A 20,207-nucleotide genomic window follows, 5' to 3' on the forward strand; every position below is an offset into this window, starting at 1 on the left:
TAAACTTCCCTTTTTTATCGTTGCTTTCTTATAATTGGCCCCTCTTTATCTCTGCCTCCATCTCCCTTTAACCTATTCGTCTCTCAATCTCCCATTCCCAACAAATGTTCTACCCAGTACTATGGCCCAAGCTTCCCCTCCGTTTCTCTTTATGTCTTTCTCTCTCTCTCTCCTGGCCATTTCTCAGTTATGCCTAATCTCAATAAATGTCCTATTGTTTTCTCTCTTTCTTTGCCCTGCCACTCTCATGCAGTTCTTCACCCTTCTCTATATCTTCCTCTCTCCTGCCAAATCACTCGTACTTCCTTTAAAGATTTGTTTGCTACCTTTTCTTGTATGTCAAGAAGGAACCATATTCAATTCCCTTGTATTAGCTTCGTTTATGTTCATTTATTGTCATCCAAATGCAAAAACCAACATTGACATCAACTTGTTTTATTTTAAGTCACTCATAAACCAGCATCAATGTTTATGTACATCTTGTACCGCTATATTTAATATGAGTATACCAATCCATGGAAGTCACAGCACTTATCAAATCAATTATTGTTAACATTCTATATACACATTTATACACATGGTATGAAACAATCACAATTGATAACTACATACTGTCTGGACCCAGAAGGGTTGTAACTTGTATATTTTAACACAAAGTTTGATGTAGCTCCAAACAAATAATGTGTCCTGTTTAGGCTGAAATACCACAGGAATGCATTTTATGTACAGAACAATGTAGAGCACTTCTGGCTCCAAGCAGGCTACCGGTATACAATATCCAGCACAATCAAATTCTCAACTAATATTAACAAATTTATATTACAGATATATGAGCTTTTTGAAAATAATAAAAAAAACATATTCATTACAGTGACTGTACAATGAAGACTTTTATGCAACCTTTAAGGCACTTTCTCCAACAAAGCATATGCAAGCTTTGACTTGAAACCAAAATAGTCATGTTTAATTTTCACAAAAAATGCTTCAAAATAAATAAAAGCAGCTATTCCATATATAAAACTGCAAACTTCATGCCATATATACTGTATTCCAAAATCCTTGGCAAAAAAGAAATATCTTTGATAACAAACCATTTGTTAGTCTACCAAAGGGATAACAAATAAGAATACAAATCATAATCTATACAAACATTTGTATAAAGGTTCTAAATTACACAAGGATATCAATATATTACATAAATTAATCATTGACAGGTGTTGATTCCTAATTTGATTTTAATGTTCAATTTAGTTGACTAATAATAAAGAAAGTGTATGATAGAAGATAACCAGATGACCTATGGCTCATAGTCCTATCCAAGGGGCTTGGTAATGAGAATTAATTGCCTTTCTTGGAACAAACAACATCTCTGATCCAAGGCTACTGAACTTTTTTTACTGAGCGATGTTTTCTCCTGACCACTTTGGGAGTATAGAGAAACTTGAAATAACTTGAAACTTAAAAGTTATTATCTTAAGCATTACTTTAGTATCAATACAGCTTTTGTTTAGCAGCTCCATTCCCCTAACAGCCTACAATCTAAGCATATACTCACACAAATACATGTCGCTACAGATGTCTTAATTGAGGAATATGAAAACAATGAGAGTGTCTTTGAGATCTACAAAGAGTTTTTAGACTCTTTGATTGGACTAAATAGAACTTGCTTAGTCTCAATATCTGAAAGGATAGCAGAGAACTTCTGAAATAATTTCACATGATTCTTAAGGTCCTGATACGGAAGTCCAGATCATTACGGAGGTCCTGGTCCTGAGCAAATAAAGGATCCGTAAGGTCCATCGATTAAGTTTTTAGATGATCCTGATGGTTTTGTTGGTCTTGATACAGAAGTCCTGGTCCTGGAGAATTCTCAGAGCTCCATCGAACATGTCTCTCGTGATTGGCTGAAAATAAAATAAGGGGTAAAAATTTGAGAAAAAAATGTCAGATTGATACAAGTCCAATACAAGATTGATAAGAAATCATCATTCATAACTGTTGATATTCAGAAATATATTGGAGGCAAAAACTTGAAGGGTACTCCCATTGTGAAGTACAAATATGTAAACAAAATCCTATTAGCACACTGCCACAGGGTATAATGATAACAGCAATTAACTTTCAACGGTAAAGCACTTAATATTTTCAGGGTGCAAAGCTGTTTGTGATAGTGTTAGGTTTCCAAGATGGTTAAGTTGCCCCTACAATTCCTAATGCATTGATCCTACTTCATATTAAGGTTAGGTTTCATTAAAACAAAGGAATGTAGGACCAATGACACATAGGACCAACAAAGTATAGGACCAATACTCTGTAGAACCAATGAGTTATAGGAGTAATATGATGAAGGACAGATTGTATGTCGGATCAATGGGGTATGTATTGAACCTATAGCATGCAGGAACAGTGTACTGTAAGCCAAATGATATGTAGGACCAATGCAATTTGGACCTAAAGGATGCAGGAGCAATGTACTGTAAGCAAAATGATATGTAGGACCAATGGAATTTGGACCTAAAGGATGTAGGAACAATGTGCTGTAGGTCAAATGATATGTAGGACCAATGGTGTACTAGACCAAAGGGATGTAAGACCAATGAGGTGTATGTCCAAGAGCGTATTGCACCATTTGGGGTATAGAACTATATAGATGGTAAGCCAAGAAATGTGACTCTTACCAGATCCGAGGACTGTCTGAACTCCTCATAGAGCTGATGATACTTGAGCATCACGACCTTGCCCTTAGCCTCGATATGTTTCTTAAGAGCACTACCACATTCCTGCTGCTGCTTGCGTGCCGTGTTGCTAACGCCAGTCGCTAGGATGTCAATGTTGATGGTTCCGTCTCGTGGATCAAAGGCAGCCTGTTTCAAGGCCTCGTAGTGTAGCCTATTTTTATATAAAAATACAAAATAGGGAAAAAGATGGATAATTCATCCGCTGTTAATTGTTTGTTTTAGGATATTAGAATGGGAACTTCAAATACACATATGTAAAAGCTGAAAATGTATTTTCTTCCAAGAGATGTGCATGATCTTGAATTTCATTTCCCTACTTCATCAAAATGCACAGAGATAAATGACAGAGGGAAAAGAAAATATCTGATCTTTGTGAATATATCAAGTCTATGAAGTATCTAAACTGTTGAACATGCACACCTAATAACAAATTTTACTGAGTAGACCTACATTTTTGGTATGTCATTTCAACCATATTTATATTCATATTTTATATTCTCCATAATCTATCCTTACCCCAAATGTTTGAACATATACTGCTTCATTTTTTAACAGTTTTGAAATACTTATCTCAATATTTTGGAAATACAAGTGATATTATTGAATGGCAAAAAATATTATTGACCTAAATGTTTTTACCTCTTGCCTTCATGTACATCCTCCTTCTCCACCTCCTTGGAGAACCTCATGCGAGCGTGAGCCTCTGACAATCTGATCAGTGATTCTAGTTGCCTTGGATACGCAGACACCATCCCTTTAGCACTGCCGATCTTCCTCATCTCTACGTAGGCTTGGATCAGGAGCTGGCTAGCCTCATCACCCAGGTTAGGATGGACGTAGGTACGCGCGTAGGAAATGTAGTCCCTGAGAAGGCTCATGTCCTGTGTTTATTAGAAATGTAATAATAGAGAATGGTGAAATCTAGAGAAAAGTATTTATTATTGACAGGTTGAATATTAAATTTATCAATTAATAAAAGAGAATTTATATAATTTAGAGAGATACATTTGATTCTCTATCGAACTACAAACAAAAACAAAACCAACTTTTTTTTTGTACCGATTGTGCCTTTGCATTTGCATTTAGATTTCAAACATCATTAGTAGAAATTCAGATATCTGGATTTATGCCACTGGTTTATATTCTCAGTCTATATGTCATATAAATTCAACTGTATTGCACAATGTTACAGATTGCGTATATCAGTTTTTGACATGGTAGTGAAATTATAGTGCCATGATTTGTTAAGAACGTGAAAAAGTAACTGCTTATATAACATAATTTAATTTAAGATTTAAGAAGACCTCGCTTTAAATAAATGGGCAATAGAAATGGTGTAATCAAAACTACAGAGGGCTTCAGTTTCTACCTATAGATCGATTGTAAATTACACATTCCTTCTTGTTTACAAATTTTGGCTGTGAAATTCATACCTTGTTGATTTCGTGTAGATTTCTTAAACCCTACAATTACACACTCTCAAGTTGTCTGTTACACACTTGCTTGTGTTAATTACTCTAAAGCATTTCCTGTGTAATATACAACCTGACAATCAAAGATACTGGAAAAAGTTGCATGACCTATTTCTCTCTTAAACCAGCAAAGTTCAATGACACTGCAACACCAAGTGTGCACAATTTTCATCTTGATTAATATGTGTTTGCAAACAATATTCTACAAAAGTATGTTTTTATCTTAAATTTCACATCATTCAACAATTTTTGATTAATACTTTTTTGACCATTTCGTTGTTGACAAATATCAAATATTTTAATCTCAAATACCATTAACATTTCACACAGTATGACATCAATCAACTCGATACAACAAACCAAAAAAGCTTGAGGAATTCTATGACACTCGGTATAAAGTTCAATTATTTTCTCACCATGAATTCTTCATCTGTTTCCTGAGTGCCTTGGTGATAAAGTGAAACAAGATGGTTGGCAAGGCGACGATCAAAGATCTCATCCTGAGGATCCAGCATCAAGAAGATGAGGTCAAACCTAATACAAAGGTAAAGGTCAAAGTATGGTACTCCAAACTGTTACATTAAGGTATGGTATTGTATCACATTCAAACACTTTACATCCTAATACATGCACAGGCATGTAATGGGGAATTTTCAAGGATTGTTATTTGAAACATTTACATGACTAGTAAATTGTGTATTATGAAGCAATATGTGTTTTAAGTATATTGCTATGAAATAACTAAATTGACAAATATCTTAAAATACACAAAGTTGGTCTCTCAACAGTATGAAATGACAGCATTAATTAAAAGTACTGCAAAGGAACTGATCAGTTTTGGAAATATTTTTTTTTTAATTCCTTCTTTTCTTTGTTCTTGTACTTTTCATGAGAGTTAGATAAAAACCCAAATTACTAATCTTTTACAATAAGTGTACAGGAGGCTGTGTGGTGGATTGCATACTAATTCTGGAATTTATTATTTTCCTACATTTCCCTAGATGCAAAAATAAATAAATCCCTGTAAACTAATCATCCTCATCTCAATAAAAGCTAGAAATCAGTTGATTTAAGCCCCACTGCACAAGTTTGGCAGGAGGAATTAGACCTCCCCTGTGTGGTCACTGACAAGTGGTTACCTCATTAAATCAGCTCTCAATTAACATAAGAAAAAGGGGATCATGGGGGATCAATGGTCACCGATTAGACATTGTTTGCTATATAGAGGGCGCAAGTAGCTACAAGTAGTGCAGTGGGGCTCGAAAGGAAAGATTTTCAGACTGTACTCTCTCTCACCTTGAAAGAAGTGTGTGAGGAAGCTGGATGTTATCAATGATGGTCTTCTTGGGGTTCCACTGTGAGTCTACAGGGTTAGCTGCAGCCAGAATGGACGTACGAGCATTCAGAGAACAGATGATGCCAGCTTTGGCAATGGACAGTGTTTGTTGTTCCTGTGACACAAGAATGATAAAAAATAATTGATAATTATATCATGCTGTGAATCAAAGCTTCATCCTCTATTTTGACTTGACTAGTCCTTGATATTCCAGCATGCACACAATGCCTGCATCATTTCTACTCTTAAATAAAGATAAAATTGAGTTCTGGTCATGTGATTGCATTGTGAAAGAAATGGTGTGGAATCAATCAGCAAAAGTTGATCATGTAGCATATAAGTATTGGTGGTATTGCAAGGTTCTGGAATTATAAAAATGATGAGATTTGGTCCAGTCTTGGTAACAGTAACAAGCACTGTACACAGAAAGATGAATATGGGATTACACAAACATGTGGCATAAAAATCTGTCACGATTTTTATGATACATACCATATTTAGAATATTAAAGGTAAAGACCAGTATTGGAAACGCCCCAATTTCAAAAAATGAAATGGAAGCTCTCATTACCAATCATGTGAAAGAATATGTTTTGACTAATACATGATGATAAAAAATTTGCCGGGAAACCGCCTACTAATTCATATATTTGGTAAATTTGTTTCTCTCATGGTCTGTGAGAGATATAGGGTAGTCCCATATACATCTTTCTGTGTATAGTGCTTGTAACTTTACGAAGAACGGGCCAAATTTCTTATCATTTTGATGATTCCAGAACCTTGCAGATGCTAGATGCTAGATGATCAACCTTTTCTGATTGATTCCACAACGTTTCTTTCACAATGCAATCGCATGACCATAAGGGCAATTCCACGGTAACGGAAGGACACTCAGACAAGATTTTTGAACTTCAGGTTCATACTAAAAGAAATGTTTTATTAGTATGTATTAAACTATGGGGAACAAAATGTGTTTCAGTCAAGTGGAAAGCTTCATCAACTTCACAAAGTTTGGATAAACACTAATTAACTGGAAAAACCATGTCCATTTTTATGTCCTTCCGTTACCGAGATAATTAATATGCACATTCTTAAACTACTTAACTATAATGACAATTTTTTTGGGGAGAATTAAAGGCACTTATATAGGTATTATATCTGTACTGTTTCACATCTTATACTAATAAAACAGTTCTTTTAGTATGAACCTGAAGTTCAAAAATCTTGTCTGAGTGTCCTTCCGTTACCGTGGAATTGCCCATAACTGGTCATTACCTTTAAGGCATTTGGAGAGCCATGCTTTCCAGGAACATTTTGTATCTGATGTTCTTCCACACTTGCATAATACAATGATAACGCTGACAAATTATTTTCACCTCTCCCCAGAACTCAACCTTTCTTTACTATTCCTTTACAAAGGATGGAATGAGGGCATTGCTATGAATTCCTCATTGTTCTCCCGGGTATGTAAAACAATGCCTTCCCAAAACACATTAGTGCCATTACAGACATTCCATCTACAATCAAATGTTCACAATGGCAACATGATATCTCCAAAAAAAGTTTAAGAAAGAAGATAGCAAAACATTTATTGGCACCATTTAGGTAATTAAACATGAGCCATTTACTACAAATGAACATTATTATGACCACATACATATCGAAAAAGGAAAAAAGAGTGCATGATGCTGAAACAATAAAGGAAATTTTAGATTTTGTGCTTACCATAACTTCATGTAGAACAGATCGTGTACTGTCATTCATCTTGTCAAACTCATCAATGCAACAGATTCCATTGTCACTCAATACCAGGGCTCCACTGTCATCAAATGAACAAAATAGAAATGTTTAGTGCCCCTAATAATGTGACCAAATAAATTCTTCTGTACTACAGTGGGAGGCCCAGTGAAGATACAGACAAGCATTTTTTATCGTCTGTCATCATTTTCTGCATTATTCACCAGATTATCAACAAGGTAACAAAGGGAGTTAGTAAAATTGTTCCTATGCAACACTTTAATGTAATTAAAAGATGACTTGTTATGCATCAAAAATTTAAGGGAAGTATTATCCATCCAGATATTTTAGATATCACAAAACGGAAGTATATTGACTTTGATTTTACCTTATAAATGACAAATTTATTAAAATCGAAAGTCATTCATACCAAGTAAGTTTGTTCACAAAATCAGGTTCAAGCTTTGATACCAAATGAGCGACCTCTGGTCTTAGGATCCGACATTTTCAATCAAAACAAACAAGAATTGCTTGCTTACGTCTGTAGAACCAGCTGTCTCGTCTCTGGATCCTTGGTGATGTAAGCTGTCAGACCAACAGCGCTGGATCCCTTGCCTGATGTATACTGCCCTCTAGGGACCAGATTATGCACGTATTGTAGCAGCTGTGACTTGCTGGTACCTGGGTCTCCGCAGAGAAGGATGTTGATGTCCGATCTAGGGTCGGAACGATTCACAAAGGAAATGCGCAATGAATCATACAATTCTTGACTTGGAGTGTATATTATTTTGTTGATTTGCATTTAACATACAGAGAAAAAATAAATATGATTCTCTCAGACTATCGGTCTAGTAGTCTTCACCGTCTGTTGTCTAACAAAGCTTGCCATAGTTGGTAGTTGAAAGTCTGACAGGTAAATAATTTGATGGTGTAATCAGTAAGTTTGTTATAATAACAATGATTCCAGTACCAGCCTGAAGAACTTAGAGGTAGTATATTAATGTTTCCCTTTTAATCTAAAATGTGATAGAATTCATGCACAAGAAAACACAGATATCTTTATGCATATATAAGCTAATTACTTCTAATTACGTCTTATGCAAGTGAGAGTGCAATGCATATTTTGCTAAATAGAAAAGCACCAGTAATGCTGAACATGGACGTATTCTTCCCTTTTGTCAAACATTAATCCATTAGCAACTAAACTGCCCGAAACTGCTTGTCCGTTTTCAACGCACTATAGTTCCCCTCTATGGGATCTATCATGATAACGTTCTACGGGCGTAATCCTTACGATGTCTACAGTAGGATTCTGCATAGAAAAATAGCACATTTGTCACATCAGAACAATGTAAAAATGAGAGCAATATTGCAACATCTTCCAGTGAGTAATAGGGCCATTTTTACAAAATCTCTAGTTGCTAATGGGTTGCCCATTGCCCTTCTGGCTTGAAATGTCAAATATAAATATGGAAGATACTCTTTGAGAGACTTACCTGAAATTCCCCCTTCCTGCTTCTGAGAAATCTTTCTTAGATGATCCAAACAGCTGGCACAAGATTCCTTTCTTGATGTCCTCATTTTCATAGATACTGGGTGCTGTGACATAGAAAAATTAGAAGTAGATATTTGTTCGGACTAATCTTAACATGTGCGAATTTTCTTCGGTAACAATATTTTGCTACCAAAACCTGTTTTCTGAATATTTGCAGTGATGTATAACGAAGTCTAAACAAGAGTTATATGCTCAGATTCACTCATCAACATTGTGATAGAACTTCAGAAGGGGTGTCAGAGTGAGTTTCATCATGGCATTGATAAGAAATTTGTCTTTTAAAGATTATTTATCAAAGCCATTACATCCTCATTGTACTTCGTAACGGAGCAATAAAAATACAATAGTCAATGAAAATCAAATTAAAAATTTTAAAAATAATCATATATTCTTCACACATAAAACCTCAAATATTGAGGTAGGAATACAAAATGAAACATCAGATTGGTGTACAATTTGGCAATACAGAAATTAATTAATTTCTATATCACTGATGTGTTCTAATCATTATGAATAATTTCTACGCATCACACACTATATAAATTTTTTTTTGCTAGTTATCCACACCTGAAGCGGGCTGAATTTCCTGCAAATGAAATAATACAATTTCTTACCCAGAGCTCTAGCAAGTCTGTTGTAGATATCTGGTGTCTTGGAGAGACTGATAAGCTCTTCCTTGCGTTCCTCTGTAAAAGTCTGTTTGCCATCACTGAGAAGAAAGAAAAAAAAAAAAAGATTAAATTTCAGCAGATTTAATTCAATTCATTTACTTTCACTAACTAATCAATTCTATGACAGTTTCTTTATAAGTACTGCATTCAGCACACAACTTGGAAGGACTTGAGTTTGATGGAGGACTATAAAAGCCATGAGACTTAGACAATGAAATGAAACAAGAACCTGAAGGTGAATATACCATGATCCTCCAGAAATTTGTGGACAGACTGGGTATACCTCCAGTACTAAAATCACCCCTCTTGAACCACCTGACACTTTGATGTTCAAAGACACAAAACTTATGGAATCTATCATATGTTACCTACTGGGATAATACAGTTCGTTTCTAAATCAGCATATCCAACAAAAGCTTCTGTAAAAAGAAGATTCCAACTCAGGGCTTATGGGGTTAACTAGGTGAAGAGTGTCTCCAACACAAACTTTAAGATGACGCAAAAACTAACCCACATAACTTACTTATCATCCACATTCTCATGGAGTCTGTCAGCGTCATCCTTACTGAACTGGATGACATCGATGTAGGTCTTATAGACGGCCTTGACGTTACTCTGACGAGGGTTAACACGAAGAGGCGTGGCGCGGTAGATACCGGTCACAGACACCCTGTCACCGGGGGACACGTAGTCCACAATGTCATTGTGAGCGTAGAGGACGACCGTGTGTGGAGTCTGACCAGCAGGCATGTCATCTGAAATTAATAAAGGATGAAGTAAATACTTATGATCTAAGTTTCTTATATGCCTAGACTACTAAAAGTAACTAAACATTCAGTTAGCAAAACAGAAAATAGAGATTAAGAATTACATAAAGATTGGTGAAAATAGTAGATGAGTAGATCAAACAATAGAGAAACTATGTACAGTTTGGGCATACCCCAAAGAGTCTTTTCTCAAATTTCTTTGAAATATATTTGACCCAAAAATATTGAAATATTGAGTACAGTAGCTCCAAGGTTTTTAACTTACATCGAATGGGCCTCATCAGCAAAGTTTGAGATTTGTTATATTCATGGTAGGACACTACTTTTTTGTCCATGTGTTTTTGGAGAATCACCCATTTGAATTCAACCTAATTAACATTGTTTATCCACTAACAAAATAACAACAACAAGCCCTGACAATCATCTTTTAAGTCTGACAGTGCACATCAGGGGGGCGTTTCATGAAACAATTAGTCGGTGGTTTTCACCGAATAATTGTTTCATGAAATGCCCCCCTGATCTCACAGAGGACGAAGTTCCTCCCTCCAATGCCTATAAGACATAACATAGGACTTCACTCATCCTAACCCTCCCCTCAAGATAAAACTCCATATTACAATCAAAATCCCTTAAAGGCATCGTTTAACAATGTTAAATCTGAGATGCACAGCCCTACGTTTTATCAGTGTCTGCGATATGGTGTAATATTAAAGCCCTAAAAAAAATTCTGCTTCAAAATGATCAAGAAGTGCCTCAAAAAAGTAAAAAATCTTTGAGTGACCGGTTTTACAATCCTCGTTTTCCCCAATAGACTGAAGTGCTTTGAAATCTGTTTAGAAAATGCAAAATTTGATTTTTATTTCCAATCATAAATATCTTGATAATCAGACAGGCGATCGGCTTGTAAAAGTCATGGGGTTCCTGAATGACCTAAAGGTTTATAATTATCATTGCAGCATGAGTTAAATCCAGGATTTTGTTTCAGAATCTGGGGCAATGTTACCGAGTCACTTTAATAGGGAATCTTGAATTACCTGGTGATTCCTGCAGCTTGACCATCTGCTTATCTGAGAACTGTGACCTGTTGTGGATGAGTGCCATGCTGTACTTGGTCTGACAGCTACGACAGACGGCCGGCTCTCCGATGCGACCACGATCGATCTCTACGCTCTGGGAGAAGGAGCAGACATGGCAACGGAAGAAGGCTTCCCGCATCTCAGGGATGAGCTGGGAGGTACGGATGACCATACCGGTGATGGTGATGAGCTGGTCAATATCTACAGGAGGCAAGCAAACATATAGGTTAATATCAATTTATCAGTGTCAAAAGAAACAGCTAAAAAGATGACTGTAATGTATTATTATTGCCAATCGATAAACCGTTTATTCTCTTAATTTTTGGAACACTTACTCAGGGAAGTTATACCAAAATGAATTATTGTAAATGGTATAAATGAATTGTAACAGCCTGACAATTTAACAATACTGAGACAAGCATATGTACACATAGATTTATTGTTTCATGAAAGATGATATTGAACACTTCTAAGTTGCAATCATAGGGTTCAAATTGTGCATTAAATCTAGCATTGTTGAAGATCAAAGAGTATTGAGAACAATACCTATCACCTTAATCCATAGTCTCTATCCAATTTTCTCTACAATATACACAGCTTGTGGGCCTTAAAACTTGTTTTTAAAAAAAACAGGAATTTTGACTTTATGATTCAGATATCATAATGCATCGCAGTTACAGAATTATAGTACTGAATTGCCCATGGATATACATTACATTTGAAAAACAAGTGTACAATTTAAAACAGAGTAATCTAAGCGACATCAGACATCACTCTGTCATTCTTGGACCCACCTTCAGGATTGAGTGACCTCATGTTCTTGGTCTTCTCTGTATTGTAAGTCCGGACCTGGACCTGGTGTTCTAGGTTGGTATCAGGGTAACGCTCAAAGAACATCTCGTTGGCGGCCATGTCGAAGATCTGAATGACCTCCTGAGGATAGGTCACCAGCTGATTGTAGAGCTCTGTATCGAACTCCTTCATGTGCTTGCAGTTCACGTTCAGGAATGGCAGCTCAAGAGTCTGGATCTGATGGTATCGAGAAAATGAATGCAAAGGTCAATTTTGATAAGGTAAATATTACGAAAAATCCTTTTTCACTAAATGTCACTTTACATTTAATTGAGAATCTTTCAAACCACCACAGCCCTTATCTGCATATCAATATATTAGGAAAATGTTTTTTTTTCTTTTCAATTTGACATTTGGCTGGTATAAAAAGAAAAGGAGGAAACTCTGCTGCATGAAAGCGATTCAGAGCAGAGTCCAATCAATTTCCCTTGAAATCCACATCTTGAACAGAAATCATTATTAATTTAAAATCAAAAGAAAACTTTTCTTCATAGATAACTGGACTGGAGGCTACAAAATGAACTAGAACTTGCTGTTTAGATCAAACTATTTCCAACAATCCAACTGCCTGATTAAAAAAAGATACAGTGCAATTGTAAATACATTTTGTTGAAAAATTAGCCCCCCCCCCTCCCCCTCCCTGTTTCAACATAAGTAATGAGTGCATCTCAATAAAAGTGAGAAGATTTTTTTAAAGTACCTCTTCTAGTTTCTGCAAGTACAGTGGTTCATGAGGATTGATGCCTTCTGATGGATCTGCCTCGTGATCGATGAAACGCTCCACGAAGCGCTGAAATTTATCCTTGGTTTCCGTGACGACCACATTGGTTCCCCAGATGACCATCTGCTGACCGCCAGGTTGGTCACTGGTCACTGCACCAGTAGGCTCTGTAGCTGGCTCACCCTATTCAAAACAAATAGAAAAAGATGGTCAGAAAGAAATTCACAATATGAAGTAATTCTGTTTAACAAAGAATAAAAAAGGTAAACATTTATAATACAAATCCGACCTCACAAAGATGAAACTATCCTAAGGTCGATTCATTTTTCGAAACACCAATGACATTACAAAAATTCAAGATGATGCTGAAGTTCTGTTCAAATTACGTACAACTAATAAATTAACGATAGCCAAACTCAAAACCAAAGCCCGTTTTGAACCTTCTAAGGGTCTCTAAGGATTTTCACTGGTAGCCACTTGGGAATGTAAATAATATTACCAAAATTTTAACTATTTCAAATTTTGTTCCCAAGTCAAATAAGCAAATAATAGGTGTTTTCTAACTTCCCACCAATACAAGTGTATTTGAAGATAATCACAGGAGTCTAAAATTGTTAGTAGATTAAGCCATTTACATTTAGATGGCTTTTATTTGACTGCTTCCCAGGCATTTGTGCGCTGATTTACTCCTTGAAGAGTGAACTAGCCCTGTGCTTTTGTTTTCTTACCGTCTGATCTGAGCCCAGGTTGACCTGTCTAATCTTCCTGTCACTGCGGATATCACTTCTTGGGCGAATGGGTGTACCACTGCACAATCAGCAGTCAAGGAATGCAATTCATCTAGATCACACAACTCATACAGTTACAGACAGAAATAAATACTGGATACTTGTTCAAACTCTTAAAAGCTTTGTCAACCAAACTTCCTCAATACATCTTTGCACTCTTAATAGCAGGAGAAAATATCATATTCACTTTGATTTACATCAGCTCCTTCCCTACTCATCCATAAATTCTGAAAACAGACTGGAATCAATTTGTTGCCCCATACCTATGGAAGAAACTCCCAGCATTTCTAAGAAATTGTACTTCACTTGACTTAAAAAATCATACCTCTACAATTCTTCTTATCTTTTTGACAGATTGAGGGGTCAGCGCCTTGTATCCTCTGAAAAAAAGCGCAATAAAATCCAATTATCATCATTACCTTTACATAATTAAAGCATTGAAAATACCAGTTTCAGGCTAAGATTCCTGTGAGATAGACTCTTTACTTACAATTTTTTTTTATTTATTAAAGTTTTTCTTCTCACAGAAAGAAAAAAATCATCTTGCAAGACAATTACCCTCCTAAACCATCATCCCCAGACAAACAGTGTATGACAACTACCCCATGGACAAATATCCCAAAGATGGTTGCTCTAGAGTTGGTATGTCTGACAAGCCTTCGTTAATTCAAGGCTGCAAAGGTCCTATAGGACATTGAAAAACATTCTCATTGCTGGTTAAAATAAGAAATTATGTTACAGCATTTTACAGAACTTTTTGTTTTCTATTAACAAATGGAACTCGAAATGCCACGACAGCTTTAACAAAATTGTTAACTCCTGAAGACTGATGGAATTTCAGAAAGGATACACGCTGCGGCCTGGTGTGCTTCCAAGACGGGATGAACTCGGAGTGCCATAGTTCAAAGGAGAACTCATATCAAGCTCACTTACTCCTAGAAGGTAATAGAAATGTGGATAGGATTTGATCAATAGTCAAGTTTTGCTGACAATATAGATATTTTCTTCTACATGTTGCTTAAACATTGCCTTCTCTAAACCAGAGAGAGAGAAAGGAAGAGAGAGAGAGGGGGGGGGGGGAGAGAGAGATATTAAATGTTTCATTTTACTGGAAAAAGTTTGATCGCTTCCTTTAAAAATAAGCAAAATTGTTTTAGGGAAGTACTTTTCAGTTAAAAGGCTCTGATACAAACTTATTGTATTTAATGATAATACTTTATACAATTTAAACACTGTGCATGTAGCATTTGCTGGCAACACATTTCAAAATGATTTGAAAAGGATTTAGTTTACACAATCGAGTGATCTGATCTAGATAGGAAACATATGGTGCATGTCTCACCTGGTCTAGCACCACCCCCAGGGCTGGAGAAGAGGAGGGATGTATCGTGAACATGTCCAGGCTCCCCTGAGGCAGGGGAGGAGGGCATAAGGGGCAGCTCACCCCCTGGAGAGGAATCCAATGGCCTATCTTTGGGCGAAGTTGCAGTGCTACCACGGTTGCTTCGACGAGCTGCAAGAAAAAAACCAAAATATCAATATTTTTGGTCATATTTCCTAATATTTTCTTTCTTTCAAAAATTCATATAAGAAAGCTGTATTTAAACAAGGATGGCAGTGTTATTTTTATTCCTGAGTAAAGCATAAAGTATTCTCTAATTTGAATCTAAATTACGATCACAGTTTGAAATAATCAGGAGCATTCTGGTACTAATTCAAACCCCTTCCCCTCACCCTTAAAAAAAAAAATGTTAAAAAATTGGAACTTCTCCAATGAATTGCATTTTAAAAAATCTAAAATTTAAAAAAGATCAACATATTAATTTAAGCTGACTTGAATTAGGTTAAAACATCTGTGTTTCTGAAGAAAAAAATATAGCGATATAAAACAAGGATGTGATCCATCTTTCTTATAAGTTCATGCGCCCTAGACCAACTCAAGTGTGAACATGAAACCAACTTACGAGTGCCAGCTTTACTGGAGGGAGTTCCACTCGCTGTGGATCTTCCGGAGCGTCTGGGCGTTACTGGATGCTCGGGGCTGTCACTCTGACTGCTACGCCCTCGCTTGCTTGGGGTACCATTGGCACTTTCATCGCCACGCCCTCGTTTGCTCCTTGTACTAGGAGTACCGACTGTGCTGCTAGGAGACGACATCTTTCAGAACTGTAATGCCTAAATGGAGAGACAGTGAAATGGAGAAAGAGAGGGACAAGTTAAAATGTGCTTAAGAATATAAATGAAGAATGCAAGGTAAAGACAGCAGAAATTTAATCTACTAAAGAAGAGTTTAGGAAAGGATGAAGAGAGAAGAACATATTAGAACTGAACTGAAGAGGAGCCCGAGGCTGAAGATGGAAGAAAGAATCAATCATGACGAATGAGAAGAGAAGTTCACAGACATGGCCTGGAAGAAGAAATGAAAAAATGAGGGGAAAACACTGCCTACCAGAAATATGTCATATTTTCTGAGGTCAATCACAACACCAGCCTCATTTCAAGTTCAGTGTTGTGGCTGGTACATGCTGGTGTTCTCATAACACCAACACCAGCTTTCGACACCTAACTTAAAATCCCTTTTTTCAATGCTGGGTTAGCAGTAGGGGCGCTGGTCTGAGAATAAGAATCGTCCTCGTAAGCGCAGACAAATGCGTCCGCAAAAATAAGGATCGTCCGCATTTTCGCAGATGTTTCATATTTCCGATTTCAGGCGTTAGCGATGCGGAAAGTGGTTTCCGACCCGATTTTCTTGATGCATTTCACATCGACTTTGTTTTGTACAGAGACTTTCACCTTTTGAGCGATAAATCCTCGGGAAGACGGACAACCCATAAAACTAAAGTAGACTGCCAGTTAACTGGGGTTATTCTCTTAATTTTACGTGGAATCCGTTTTTCGCATCGCCAGCACGCGGTCGGGAACCCCAAAACCCACAGAGCACCGAAAAAAAAAGTCCACAAAAGTCTGATATTTTTTTGGGACGCAAGTTGTCTACGTTTACAGGATATCCTTGTTTATGCTCTGACCAGCACCCCTACTGCCCCTGCATGGTTAGGACGAAACACATTAAAATTTATCACAGACCTCAGATTCTTAACTCAATCATCATGACAATTTGTGACCTTGTGTTTAGATCTAGATAGGCCTATAAAATTCCCAGCTCCCAATTAACTTTGACTCTTGAGTTTGACCCAAACATGAACGAATGAAAACAAACTTGCTGACAATCAAATTCAATCACATTATTTTGGCAGAATCAAACGAAATCCACAATAGACCTAGGCCTAATCAATATTCATTAATTCAACTTCAAGCAAAAAATTACATATTTAAAGAGGTGGACACAGCCACAGACTGACTGCAAGCTTCTGTTTTAGGCCTACTCGCTGATCCGGCCTCCAGTGTACGACCATCGTGATTATTCATGTCCCTTTAAAATTTAAAAAACACTTGGCAATCGAATCAGCCGTGTACATTCAACTAAAATGTCGAATTTCCCTATTTTTTCGCAATTGAGGTTACAGCGCGTTCAACACATAATTCCTTAATAAACATATGAAAGAAATGCACCACATCTGTGAACAAATACCTTTCAAAACATAAATTATGCACAAACTACTCACGAAAATGCCAGGTTTCGACTGTTGAATGCACAAAGACTTTCGCGGAGTTGGGCAGCTGTGACAATCACGTGTCAAAATAACCCGCGAAGGTAAGTCAAAAACTATTCAGTATTCATGATGTTTTAAATCTTTTGTTTGTATTTATAAACAAATTTATCATCAAAATTAAATACAGAAAATAATTAAATGTTATATTCATAAATATGAGTTATCAATAATTAATTTTATTAAACTAAATTTTAATTAAATGAAAAAATGTACATAACAAATTGTGAATCTTTCGCGCCAATGTTGTTGACACACACACACACACCATCTCATTTGTATTGTATGCCACACACATACTGCATTGCACGCGCACACATAACACGTGCACTTCGCATATTGCGTAATCATGACATTACAAAACTTTGTGTCGGTGACGTGCTGGCAGAAGCTAGAACTAGTGACAACTATTATCTGCTAGTGTAGAAGACTCCAACTTCCAAGGGTGTTTTGGGGCGAGGTAAATAAAACAAAGAATGCTAGCTTTGTAAAGCCTAGTTATACTTGATAATGAACAAGGATATTGTATAATGTGTCAGTCTAAGTAAGATATTCAATGATATGAAAATATCATAAATAGTCTAGGGGATCTAGCTAGATCTGTGACTGTGAGTAAGCAAGTGTGACTGTAGTTTAGCGTGGAGGGACCGTCAGGGACGAGGGCGTAGCAGTGCACAGTAGCAGGGCCAGGGAGCCGGGAGATCTACTTGTTCAAACTTGGTACTCGATTGGGTAATCCCTTTGGCAGCTCACTCAGGAAGCTATACTGGGATGGTAGGTGAGGCGAGTAACTGTGTCATGAATTGTGGACAAGTCAAAGCAACTAATTTACAGTAAAATATGAAGTCTAGTGCAAGTAAAAGGTTACCGTCTGGTACTGGTAGTGGTAGATCGGTCATTCTTTAACAACAACTGACATTTGTTGACATTCCCCATACTTAGTGGAGCCAGACGTAGCGCAGTTTAGTGGAACAACCGACGATAAAGAGAGACTGAAGCTTTTGGTCTAGCTAGTAAGCTTAGATCTATGTGAGAACCAACATGGGGCTGCTTCATTCTGATGGAGGGTATAGACTTGCAGCCTCCTTGAAGTTGGTTATACCTGTTGCATTGACTGCTGAGCCTGGCGGATGGTTCCAGTTATTGCTCTTAATGAGTCTTGGGTAGTAGACTCTATCAAGTCTATGAGAACTTCAAGGAGTCGATAGTTGCAACAAGAATTACATACTGTTTAAAATGCTCATCATTTCCCATTAAAAGACATTTTCAAGCCTTTTCGTTTTAAGCAAATTTCTAAAATAGTATTATCTTTCAAATGCAGTTGAAATTTAACCTTTTAATTTTTGGGGTCTGTGATTAGGACATTAGTGTCTAGTAATAGTATCTTTAAAGGAAGCCTGCAAAAAAATATTTAATAGGTCTATATACCTGGTACTTTTTACCTGCCCCGGTGGACCAAATTTTCATCCTAGCTAGGACTTGACAAGATAGATAAGAGGTCTTATCTCGTGTGCCTTTGTTCATTTTTTGTATTACTTTTCAGGAGAATGTCAATATGCTGTCTCAAAATGATGATCTGAGTCAGGTGGCGGCTACGCCCATCCATGACGGAGGGAGGGTTCCCCCTGGGTGTTTGGTGTGTAATCAGAAATGGAGAGGATCACAACTACACAATACAGTCAAAGGTTAGACTTCCACAGCTACTTTCAGGCCTGATAATTACCCGATTAAAATCAGTTTCCTGATTTATTTATTTTTCCCCAATTTTGTTTTGCTTCCCCATTTTACCCCCATTTTCCCAATTTATTCACAAATTTTCTTATCCAAAAGGGGGGGGGGGGGAGTTGTAAGATGCCATTTTATTCTAATCCTTTTTTTTTTTCTAGTGCTCACTATAACCCCTGTACTTTATAAATCAGTAGGGGCGCTGGTCCAAGAATAAAGATCGTCCGCATGAAAGAGAATCGTTACCAATGGACAAAATATAAACAAGGCCGTGTCAATCATCATCATCATCATAACCATCATCATTAACACAAGTACTAACACCTTCATCTTCACTACAACTACTGTACCACCACCTCAAACACACAGTATCGATCACCACAGCATCATCACCATCACCATCATTATCATCACCATCATCATCATCATCACCATCATCATCATCATCATCATCACCATCATCATCATCACCATCACCATCATCATCATCACAACTACCAACACCATCATCTTCACTGCAACTACTGTACCACCACCACAATCGCATCATCATCATCACCATAACCATAACCACCATCACCATAACCACCATCACCATCACCATCATCATTATCACAAGTACAAACACCATCATTTTCACCTCAACCGCCACCATCATCACATCATCATCATCATCCTCAACACTACACGTATATAGTCGGTGAAATAAACAAGTTTACCTGAAGAAGATGTATTTTTGCACAGTATTTACATGTGATAGCACACTGCAGGTTTTATTTATGTATAGCTTACAGAAAAAAGGTTCTGTTTGGCCTTCACAAAATTGCAAAACCATTTGAGGTATACATACACTTTTAGATTACGACACAAAATTAGTGGTAATATAAACTGTGAACGGCAAGATAATTATCACATCGAGTTAATTTTTTTTTTTTTTTTTACATGATATGAGTGAAGATCTACACTGTTGAGTACAAATTGTGAATAATCTTTCTTATCTCTTTTCATGAAATGATTGTGACAATACCTGTATAGTTTATTCTCAATAAAGTTTATATCTCCTTTACTGTATGAGTAATCTAAAGATTCATAGACTAAGATT

At 36.7% G+C, this 20,207-nt stretch overlaps 1 protein-coding gene across 4 annotated transcripts; it reads right to left on the reverse strand.

The window, feature by feature from the left end:
• Nucleotides 1-437: 437 nt before the first annotated feature.
• On the reverse strand, nt 438-17,432 carry LOC582341 (DNA replication licensing factor mcm4-A). 4 transcript variants are annotated; one of them, XM_030975398.1, is made up of 18 exons: nt 17,336-17,432; nt 15,677-15,878; nt 15,055-15,225; nt 14,563-14,647; nt 13,653-13,731; nt 12,904-13,107; nt 12,146-12,380; nt 11,310-11,552; nt 10,032-10,263; nt 9,452-9,546; nt 8,779-8,881; nt 7,822-7,998; nt 7,271-7,364; nt 5,507-5,661; nt 4,627-4,744; nt 3,378-3,619; nt 2,679-2,889; nt 438-1,904 (listed from the first exon to the last, which is right to left on the reverse strand). In XM_030975398.1, exons 2-18 carry the CDS (start codon nt 15,867-15,869, stop codon nt 1,812-1,814), a joined length of 2,730 nt encoding a protein of 909 aa, XP_030831258.1. In that variant the 5' UTR covers nt 15,870-15,878; nt 17,336-17,432; the 3' UTR covers nt 438-1,811. The 4 variants fall into 4 exon arrangements, with proteins under 4 accessions (XP_030831258.1, XP_030831255.1, XP_030831256.1 ...); XM_030975395.1 differs by having other exon boundaries at nt 15,677-15,887; nt 17,336-17,425; XM_030975396.1 differs by having other exon boundaries at nt 15,677-15,887; nt 17,302-17,410.
• Between the last annotated feature and the right edge of the window lie 2,775 nt (nt 17,433-20,207).

Source organism: Strongylocentrotus purpuratus, unplaced genomic scaffold (assembly GCF_000002235.5).
Source record: "Strongylocentrotus purpuratus isolate Spur 01 unplaced genomic scaffold, Spur_5.0 spur5_scaffold_8, whole genome shotgun sequence".
NCBI lineage: Eukaryota > Metazoa > Echinodermata > Echinoidea > Camarodonta > Strongylocentrotidae > Strongylocentrotus > Strongylocentrotus purpuratus.

What these genes read in the sequence shown, in the direction of transcription:
- LOC582341 (XM_030975398.1), bottom strand. Translation starts at nt 15,869, where the DNA reads ATGTCGTCTCCTAGCAGCACAGTCGGTACTCCTAGTACAAGGAGCAAA. An exon ending in AGCACACCAGGCCGCAGCGT is followed by an intron (nt 13,732 to 14,562) that starts GTATCCTTTCTG and finishes CTGATTGTGCAG; the next exon opens with TGGTACACCCATTCGCCCAA. An exon ending in CTGTTCTACATGAAGTTATG is followed by an intron (nt 5,662 to 7,270) that starts GTAAGCACAAAA and finishes CTTGTGTCACAG; the next exon opens with GAACAACAAACACTGTCCAT.